The sequence below is a fragment of the Danio rerio genome, chromosome 22 (assembly GCF_052040795.2).
Source record: "Danio rerio strain M-AB ecotype USA chromosome 22, GRCz13ab, whole genome shotgun sequence".
Classification (NCBI taxonomy): Eukaryota; Metazoa; Chordata; class Actinopteri; order Cypriniformes; family Danionidae; genus Danio; species Danio rerio.
In genome coordinates this window covers 8343183-8354406 of record NC_141042.1, presented here as the reverse complement: position 1 = coordinate 8354406, position 11224 = coordinate 8343183, and the positions used below count along the sequence as shown (strand labels likewise).

The following is an 11224-nucleotide window of genomic DNA, read 5'->3' as shown; positions in this document are numbered from 1 at the left end:
CTCGCTGTTTTAGGGGTGTGTTGCTACACATGAAAATTAGTTTTAAATTCCGTCAAATATAACAAGGGGGCGGAGCCAAGAGCTCTTCCGCTCTGTGTTTGCAACAGGCAGGCAGACAGAGAGAGAAGCAAACTGAGTGAGAGGATGAGCATTCAGCTGTACATGTACGACTCGGACACAGACCAAGCAGAGAGTACACAATCATTTGTGTCTTTGTCTAGTTTTTACAGCCAACTGTGTGCTAGTTTAAAGTGTCGAGCTTGTACACCGAGAATAATAACCACGCACACTGAATTAACTTTGACTAAGGCACCAGAGCCTCGACACAACACACTCAGACACTCACATTTACATGTTATTTAAAACGAAACTATTCAGATGTCGCTCTGTGGCGGGGCAGAAACATGAAGTGTCCCGAATTGTGGCTGGGCGCTGCGGACAGCTGCCGACTTGAATTGCCGGTGTGTGTACCCTGATAGAAAACTATGTTTAAAATTCTAAAATGCATGGCGCTGCGTGGGCGACGGCGCTGCTGGTGTGCGACCTGCAGGCAAGTTCGTTATTTTATTCCCAATGGAGGGACGCACACACGAGGCAACGTACTTTCACTTTTCGAGCTGCACCTAGTTAAGGTCACAGGGAGCTTCTGTGAACGTGAGAAATGTGAACGGCTAAAGTTTAAGGTATATGCAATGAAAAGTACACGTTTGCGAACCTACCAAAAGGTGCAAACAATAATTCTGATTAGAGCGATCATGTGGAGATTATTGATCTTGTGTTGAGCCCAATGAGCCTTACATCTAAAAATAGAGCAAGGGTGTTCCTTTAGTGACATCGCTTTGACTCATGCTGAAAATGGCGGACGTGAATCAACAAACTTGGTGACGTGCCTGTCAATCAATATTGAGCGGGGGGACCGCACTCCTACGTCAAGTTGCAGTCGATCTAAACACCGATTCAATTGGTCCACCGTTTTTATGTTGTTAAATAAAAAAAAATGGACTGGGTGTGTTTATATCAGCCCAATATGACGGTCTGTACACTATACTTACATGTCTGTCCAAACAGCTTGAAAAGTAGATTTTTCACCATAGGTGCCCTTTAAAAGCAAGTAAAGTAGAATAAAACCGTTGTTTACTGCTGTCCAAATGTGACTCTTTATACACATCAAGCTGCCGACCGGAAGTTTGAAGCATCCTCCTTAGCCATACACACAAAGCATCATGGATAATTTTGCATTCTATGAAAAAGGTCTATACTTTTTACATTAAGGATGTCAAACTCAATTCCTGAAGGGCCGCAGCTCTGCACGGTTTAGTTCCAACCCTAATTAAACACACCTGATCAAACTAATTGAGTCCTTCAGGCTTGTTTGAAACCTACAGGTAAGTGTTGGAACAGGGTTGGAACTAAACTGTGCAGGCTTGCGGCCCTCCAGGGATAGAGTTTGACATCCCTGCTTTACATCTTCACTTACACATATAAAGCAAGCTGTTTCCTTTTAGCTCTCCTCTTTTCATCAACAGCTCTTTTCATAATGCTGTATAAATTAAGAGTATAAATTCTTATTTTAACCCTATTATCTTTGCCTGTGAATGGTGCTTGCCCTCTTGCTAGTTGTCAATTACATTTTTACATGCAATGTAAAATATCTTTGTTTCAAGGCACATGATTGGCTGTTTGCATGTGCGTGCACTTATAAACTCAGGATCAATGAGTTTACGTAGAAAGATGATGATCGGTGTGAAGCTAATCCTGTAATTCAGTCACCATAGGCTTCTGCTCTCTGAGAAAAAACTCATTGACATGTTGATCTGTAAATGTTTTTTTGCAGCTATCATACATGAAGAGCTCCTTATTGACGGAAAGATAGGAGAATCTGTCACACTAAAACCTTATATTGAAATACAGAGAAATAATGAAATACAGTGGATGATTGGAGATCAAGACCGTCTAATTGCTAAAATGACCAGAGGAGCTAGAAAGATAACATACCACGATGAGAGATTTAGACACAGACTAGTGCTGAATGAGAAGACTGGATCTCTGACCATCAACAACATCACTATTGTAGACATACGAGAATATAAGCTGAAGATCATCAGCAGAAGTGGAACCACTGAAAAGAAATTCAGTGTTCTTATCAAAGGTGAGTCATTTGTGCTTTTAAAAAACTGATTTACACTGAATTTTAAGAGTTAATATAGTGTGTTAGTGTAATGTCATTCATTTTGTGTTTTCTTTGCTCCAGTCATGATTAGAGTGAATAATTGACCATGCAGATTAAAAAGATAGTTCACCCAAAAGAGTTTCTTCCTTCTGTTCAACACAATTGAAGATATTTTGAAGCTGGTATCCATTGACTTCCATATTGTTTTTTTCCTACTATGAAAGTCAATGCTTATACAATGTTTTCTTCAAAATATCTTGTTTTGTGTTTAACAGAAGGAAGAAACTCATAAAGGTTTGGAACTACTCGAAGGAGAGTAAATAGTGAGTAAATGTTAATTTGTGGGTGAACTATCCCTTTAAGTAAGGGATAAAGTACATCCAGTTATATTCTTTTATTAAAATATTGTTTTGTCCATATTGTATAGTTATTAACATGTTTTATTTGCATCTACAGTTTGTTCTTATTCTTATATATGCAGAATATTTCTGCCTCATTGTATCTGACAATATTTTACTGAATCTCTTCTTATAGTGTTTTTTTAATTTTTATTCTGTGATATGCAGGGGAGCCAAGTTTTTTCTGTGAGGGAGATAGAGCTGTTCTACAGTGTGCTGCAGATATACAGACTGATGAGATCGAATGGAGGTTTGAAGGTGAGGAGTCTCCCATAGCTGAAGTGGAAGGTGGACAGATCTTTCCATATAATGGTCCTAATAGGAGATTCAGAGACAGACTGGAGGTTGATAAAAGTAATGGATCACTGATCATCAAGAACATCAGACGTGAGCATGAGGGCCTTTATCAACTAATGAGAAAGAGTTTCGGCACAGCAGACCATGTCTATGCATTCACTGTTACGCTCTGTGGTGAGTATTATAAATCATTAAGTGTTATGAAGTCTTCCTCATACATTGCTTTTCTACTGCTGGTAGTTCAGCTCAAAGTGTACAGACTCCAGTAAGATTGAATCAGTTCAGATGAAAGATTAAAGAATAAAGATCTCTTATTAAACCACATCATTAATGTTTTCATATTCCAGTCATAATCAAACACTGCAGACACAATTAGTTGTGAAACTGGACAATATTGTAAGAAATCTTAACCATAATCATCAGGTCTTTCTGAAACTAAAAAGCTTTTTTGTGTATGTTACAAAATGAGTTCATCGTATCTTCAACCTTAACCTTGTGAAGACTACTTAAAGGTGCAGTAGGTGATCTGCCAAAATGCTTACCGCTTAGCATATTATCTTTGGACAGCGGGGAGGGACTGTGATTCAGACACACCCCCTGAAATTGCGAGCGCGCGCACCGCGTCACAACAGCCGACAGACAACCCACTAGTTCATGTCATTCGCCAGTTAGTGCCAGCACCGTGCAGGAATTACATTAATTACTCAGCCACACTTACATGCTATTACAGAGCGAATATTCAGAGTAGCATGGTAAATAGTATAGGAAGACTGTCATTGTTCAAAAATGACCCAATGTGAATATAAAAGCAACTTCAGCTCAATAAAGCAGGTATAGGCGGAATAGCGCTATTTACTGGTGTTTTGTTGTTAAACTAAATATAAATCTATATTATAGATGCTGTCAAAGAACCTTATGAAACTAAAAATAATCACATCAATCTTTCACCAGGATATTTCAGTGGCTGAACATCACGTCTTTGCATATAAGTCATTCATAACACAACACAATCTAACAAAATAGTTTCAAAACAGAACATCACCTGTCTAACAGTAATACTTCAGCCATGGTGTCGTCCTTCCTCCAGCATGCTAAAGTAACTCCAATATTGATTCAGGTATTTAAAAGTTTCAATTCAGAATTTGAATTCTCCCAGTCCGTCTCATGACCGCGCGGCCGCTTTAAGAGCGAATTATTAAAATATCCAAAAGATCTGATTATATCCAAAAGAATCAAAATATTGTCAACTGTGTGTTCTGCAAATGATCTTGGACACTTTATGTTTAATACAAATTTAATAGTAAGTTTTGTCATTATTTTTGCTTTTTTAGAAATGATTAAAACCTTTCAGATCTTCTCCTTTTAATATCCATCTCTGTTTCAGATTCCACAGGAAACCAAGTGAAGGACTCAGTGACTGAAAAATCACCATTGTTGCATGAAGATGATCAGAATGTCGTGTATGAGAACGAGAGGATGAGTTCACTTTAATGAGAGAAGACACGCCCACCAAAGCCAATCACTGTGACATCATCAACATTTAAATGTGACATACTGTATAGTGAATTAATTTAGTTAGTTGAATTATTTTCTGATATCTACAGGTAACAGTCTGTGTTTTGGCTGACTTAACTTTAAACTGATTAAGAACTTGACCTAAAGTACATGCAGATGTTGAGAGCGTGCTAACTAATAATCCCGTGTGCAGCTTAACAGTCCAATAGATTTTCAAGAGAACGAGGAAACAATGAGGTTTGAGGCTCATGAGGTATGGCTGTTTCCATGTGCGCAGCCATTATTATTCAGTTATTCCTAGGTATAACCAGATTTTCATTATATAGCACTTTTAAAGCTCCAGCTACAACCACAAATCATGTTTCTGCTTTTCTGAGCTTCTAAAATCCGTCTAGTGAATGTAAGAAATGAACCTGTGTTTGATCAGCCGTTAAACTCGTGCGTGCACGTATGTGTGTGCATGTGTGTGTGTGTAAAAAGATTCTGTGTTTAGATGAAGATGGAAGTGTGTTGCTTAAACAGTCATATTTTATAAATGTTACTCATCATATCTGTTATTCTGTTAGTAGTTTAATTCTCAGAGCTTTGATTGAGTGTGATTGTAGACAGCGATCAGCTTTTATCATACGTTTTACCACAGCAGTGTTTCTCTAATCATTGCGTTAGATGTATTTTAATTTTAATAATTAACACCAATATCAGATAATGGCACTGTTTTTGGGTCTCGGGTATGAAACCCACATTTCAGAAACATCTTGACCATCAGTGCCAGACTTCTATTCAGTCTATTATTGTTACACGTTTATTGAAGAAGTTAATCAGCTGTAACTCTTATTTACAGTATTTTACTTTTCATTTAAACTTTATACTTTTCATTATTTACTATTATTGAGTCTATTATTTCACTCTCATTTTATTATGCTTTAAAATGTTGTTCTGAAGTGAATCTTCCTTATGTAAATCTGATCTGCCTGTCAAATTTAGTATATAAAGGACTTTGTATTTATGCTGAAGCACTTAAATTAGCCTTTAACTAAAGAAGCTCTTGTTCAACTCGAGCACTTACTGAAGTGACGTCGCACTGTTGAAATTGCCTTTGATTTATTGATGAATCTGTTGGTCATTTTTGACGACTGCATGTTCATAATGAATACATGTCGAATACTTACTGAAACTTTCTGTCCTCAAGTTTAGTGGACGATTATTGTTTCTAGTTTTGCTTTCTAACAAATGTTTTCACTCAAAACGCTTGAAAATGTATTCAATTGGTATTCAAGCCAAAAATAATAAAGAAAATTTGTGTGAAATTTGTGTTGGATTGTATTCATTTAGTTTTTTTTACAATCTGTTTTCTACAACATGTTTTTAGAGTAGAGTGAATCTGGGAAATGGGATTGAAGGGAAAAAGCTGCATAAAAGTGAATAATATTGCCTAGTCCTGTTCAAAGTAATCCAAACTAATCTGAAGATGACATGAGACTACATCATTGGTAGTTCAATTATTTACTGAGTTTTGATATGAAATTTAACTAAATTATAATATGTTAATGATCAGTTGTGTTTCAATAATAAATCTTAAGACTCACTGCATTTATCTCTTGCCAAGAAAAGGTTTTGTTGATGAACTTCATCTTTTTGAACACCAGATGGCAGCAGAGGTGGAGAAAACAACACATTCAGTTTTGTAATAAAGGCCTTTGTTCAAATCTGTGCATAAAACGCCTATTGTGATTTCATTATAGTCATCACTTATCTTGGTGAATGTAATGTTACCATTTTGGTAAACAGATAAAAAATAAACCCAATGTACTGAACTCTCACGTGTGAATCTGTAAAACAAGACAACGGCTATATTCAGAAGCTGTCATTTGAGTTCAAAATTAATTCATTAATTAGCGGCATTTTTTTGTATTTTACGCTCAAAAACAGACGTTACCTGAACTGAACCCAAATGATGAACAAAATGTTTGAGTTTCACACAAGCAGTAAATGGGAAAGAACATCTAAACGCTTTTACACACCTGCACATTCAGTGTATATTTAATGATTTTTATATTTATATTGGGACTGGTCAGTGGTCATGATGTTTAGGCTCATCGGTGGACCATTTAAAAAGCAATTAAAAGCACTAGAGGATGCTAAAACAGCATCAAATAAGCCATATATTACTCTAAATCACATTGAAAACATACAGAAACAACTATGTGCTTTTATATTTGATGCTTTCAAATACATTTATATTATCAGACATAAGGAAATTAAGCATCAATTAAATAAAGTGTTAACTCGTGATTAAACATTACTGAAAATTAGAGCTTCACAGGAGCTTTTAGGGATGAGCAGTTCCAAAAACATGATCAGACTATCATAAATAGATGAAGAAAATATGACATAGTTACACACTAGAAATTTCCGCTTCTATTTTAAACCTTTTACATCCTAAAATAACTTGTTTTCTGTGTTCAGTCACTAGTTGGCACTTAAGCAGGTCATTAGTAGAGGTGTGCTGACTATGGAATGCCAAATGAATGGCTAAATTAAATCTAAATAAAAAATAAATACATTTACAAAGAAAGGTAACAAAAGCTAATACAAAATAAATTAATAAACATACAAACGAATTAAATAATACATTTAAACAATATATATATATATATGATCCTATTTGTTAAGATATAAGAGTGAAACCTTATGGTGTAGAAAAACCTTTAAATGTAGAAATAAATAAATAAATAAATCTATAGATGAATCAGTGGACATAAATAAATCTCGAAATTAATAAAAGAAATTAAATGTAGGGAAAAAATTATAGATATATCTGTCAAAAATATTGTTTCTTTTCAACTTTTCTTTTTACATTTAATTATTTACTTATTTTTATAATATAATAGTAAAAAAAAAACGGATCATTTATTTTATATCCCACGTTGACAGACACATATCTAGACTCATAAAATGAACATAACACTCATTCATTCGTTTATTTTCTTTTCGGCTTAGTCCCTTTATTAATCCAAAGTCGCCACAGCGGAATGAACTGTCTGTATCCAGCACGTTTATACGCAGCCGATTCCCTTCCAGCCGCAACCCATCTCTGAGAAATATCCACACACACTCGTTCACACTTATACACTACGGACAATTTAGCCTACCCTATTCACCTGTACAGCATGCCTTTGGACTGTGGAGGAAACCAGAGCACCCGAAGGAAACCCACGCAAATGCTGGGAGAACATGCAAACTCCACACAGAAACGCCAACTGACCCAGCCGAAGCTCGAACCAGCACAGCACTACCTACTGCGCCACTGCGTCACTCTTGAACATAACACTTACAAAACCAATAATAGACATTAAGTAAAATCTAGTTGTTATGATAAAGACAAAAACAGGTTGTGAGGTTTTGTTTGTCAAGTTGTCATAAAAAAGCCATCTTTACATTTAATATATCATAGCTGAGCGAATTGCATTTATTGACAGTTGTTATAGGCTTGCACAAAATCTCATTCACATTCATTCATGTGTCACATCCTGATTGTAAAGGTATAATGACAGTCTTATGAACACCCACTTTCATTAGTGTTACTGCTATATTTTACTGTACCTTACACTGGGAAAAAAGGTATATGTGGTTTAAATACATAAAAAAATAATAAAAAAAAAACATTCAAAGAAGGAAGTGCAGTTACTAAATCCACCAGCAGGAGCAAACAGGCCATTTTAGACAATACAGAGACAATGAATGCACATCATAAATCAAAATGCATATATTTTTTAATGAGTATTTTGTATGGATATGCATTTTTTTAAAGTAGGTTATTATTGGGGGAAGACCATTTCATTTTCATCTCTGGAATCACTGAGGATTTTAGTTTTCAGTAATGCTAAAAATAAAAAATAAAAAAATAAAATAAAAACATTTAATCAGAGTTCGGTGAAGAAATTGAAGTCTTTAAATACTGTAATAAAGTCTGATGATAAAATTAAACACACTACAGATCACTGAGCCATTGTGCTGCCTGACTCAAAACAACGATAATAACATTCTGTTCTGTAATATAATGAGACTAAATTGTGGCTTTGTGTGGTAATTTAAATTTCAGAACAGGAGATTGTTCCAATAAACATTTTAATAAATGAAGTTTGTACAAATATCGATTTCAGTGCTGATGTAAATGTAAACTCGCTGCTTAAATTAAACACACATTGTTTTTCTTTTTTAAATATTTCCTAAATGATGTTTAACAGACCAAGGAAATTTTCACAGTACCTTTATGTCTGAAAATATTTATTTCAGCTAGAATAAAAGCAGTTTTTAATTCTTTTTTCATAAACCTTCTTAAGGTCAAAATTATTAGTCCCTTTAAGCTATATTTTATTTAGATAATCTACAGAACAAACCATCATTACACAATAACTTGCCTGATTACCCTAACCTTCCTAGTTAAGCTAATTAACCTAGTTAAGCCTTTAAATGTCACTTGTATAGAAGGGTCTTGAAAAATATATAGTCAAATATTATTTACTGTCATCATGGCAAAGATAAAAGGAGATATTGTTAGAAATGAGTTATTAAAACTATTAAGTTTAGAAATGTGTTCGAAAAAACCTCTGTTAAACAGAAATTAAAGAAAAATAAATCAGGGGGGCTTATAATTCAGACTTTGACTGTATATACACAATATGTACATCTTATACATAATTAAACAACACAGGCTCATTGCAAAGACATAGAGCTGTATACATTTCTAAAAAGCTCGACTTATGTAGCCAGAGGTGCGTATGGCTGCATTTCGTCTTTAAAACAAACACTACGGGGCGGTATGATGCCGCCAACGGCCTCTGTTCTTTTCACGGTACCAGCTGACCCCCAGTTTGCCCAGTGGCTTGCCACATACGTCAGTGAACTTGAGAGGTAGAATTGGGCGATGTCAATCAATTTGGCATCTTAAGATGTCTAATGTGAAACATTGCGATGGACGATGCCATCGTTGTTCTAGGCGGCGGTGAATTATTTATGACTTACTAATCAGTTCATAACAAATTAATAATTTGTAGTCTATTGTTTAAACTACCTGACCTGCATGGTCTTTGTTTTACCAATAATCAAATCATAAAGAAATAAAGATATGTTACACACAAATTACCACCAGTCAATTACTTTTTACACAGAATTCTGCATTGAAGAGTGATCTGTGCCGTTATAATGGCGTTGACAAACTTGGTTGGTAAAAAAGGTGCACAACCAAAAGCAACCAATGAACAGTATCTAAGGGTTTCGGTTAAATTACAAAGTACAAGTGTAAAAGCGAAAGATTAAAGCAGTGTACTGACACTGTGACACGTTACCTGATAGATTCAAAAGACTGAAGAGTCGTTAGAGACAAGATGAAGTAAATATGCTTAACAACTACAGTGAGACTCGATTCAGCAGCACATGCTTGATAATCTATCCGGCGTGCACTGCTCTCTGGAGTTTTGTGCTCAAAGCACCCGCTGATGGCCTGGAGCTCAATGTGCGCATATGCTGCAGTGCATGCCTCTGTGTATGTGTGTGTCTCGTGATGTGCAATTTTAGTGGTTTAGTGTGGAAGGAAGGCTGTTAGGAAATACTAGGTGAAACGCCAGTGTGAACGTGGATTGTTTTTTAAATGTCATTTTAAAACTAAGATGCATTAGTGTAAACAGGGACTAAGTGTGTATTTTTTGAGATCGGGTTGCTGCTGCGATGGGGCCAGGGCGTTGGATCACGCTGGCTCAGCATTGTGATGTCTATGGGCTATCGGCGATGGACAATGGCATCGACTATCGATTCAACACTTTTAGAAGGTGGAGTAGAGTTGACCGTGACGACAGGATTGGAGTCCGGCAAAGAACAGTCCGAGAAAGCAGGTAAGACAAAAGCCAAAAAATAAAAGAAACAAGTAAATAACAGGGTGAAAACGTGGTAAGATCTGAAAATGTAGTAAAAATCAGGCAGCTGCAAGGGCTTTTCTTTTTCATGATTGCTTTTGTCGGTTGGGTTAGGGTAAGGGGGTCAGTGCTTTTGAAAACATTGCAGGTGGGTGTTTAAGGAAGGGGGTCGGTGGGTGGGTCAATCAGTTGGTCTGTCTGTCAGTCATTGAGTCATATAGTCACATCGAGCTTTGGTGGATTTACGTGAGAAAAGCAAGCACGAATGGCACGCATGAGAGAAATTTGAGATCTGAAGAGCATACACAACGGCCTTTGGAGGATTTGCAAAAACAAAAGGTGCAAAAAAAAAAAAAGTAGCTCTCCAGAAATGTATACAGAGGCACGTATCCATAATGAGGCTGATTGGAAATAAAGGATCTTACTGCATTTTGATTGTTGGATCAGCATAAATGATCTCGGTATTACAGGTCTGAACTGTTTCAAAACTAACAAAACACTCAATGAAATGATGTTTGAGCACTGTTTTCCATTTAAATATACAAAACAGGTAACAGTAGGTATTATATTGCTTCTTGGTTTGTGTTTCTGCGTTTTCTCCAGATGCAGAAGATCACAATGGCAGCTAAAATCAACAGAGATCCACTGGCAGCAGAAATGATCCACACTTTCCAAAGTACTGAGGTTTCTAGAGAGTGTGATGGAGAGCATCATTAGTGAGAGTAAATGTGTATTTAAATAAACAAGAAATATCATTGTACCTGGACATGGCTGACAGAGATCAGTGTTGTTGAGTTGTATGGTCTGGTTGCTGATGGGGTTGTTGATCACACAGCTGTTGGAATCACCCAGACAGACGATCTCCAGAGGTGATGTTGGACAATACATGGTTTCCTTTGTACCAGCAGAGACTCGCAGTGCTCACATTCATC

At 36.2% G+C, this 11224-nt stretch overlaps 1 protein-coding gene across 4 annotated transcripts in view; it reads left to right on the top strand.

The window, feature by feature from the left end:
- LOC103908669 (cell adhesion molecule CEACAM3) overlaps window positions 1-11224 on the top strand; it is a 132207-nt gene that overhangs the window by 29184 nt on the left and 91799 nt on the right. The window contains exons 9-11 of one of the 4 annotated variants that reach the window (XR_015521450.1): window positions 1852-2149; window positions 2737-3039; window positions 4250-5687. Coding sequence is in view for 3 of the 4 variants with exons in the window: in XM_087303347.1 (XP_087159473.1) it covers window positions 1835-2149; window positions 2737-3039; window positions 4250-4356 (725 nt within the window). In the remaining variant the exon portion in view is untranslated. Of the gene's footprint in view, window positions 1-1834; window positions 2150-2736; window positions 3040-4249; window positions 5688-11224 lie in introns of those variants that run through there. The other 3 variants (XM_087303347.1, XM_087303346.1, XM_087303351.1) reach the window with 3 other exon arrangements.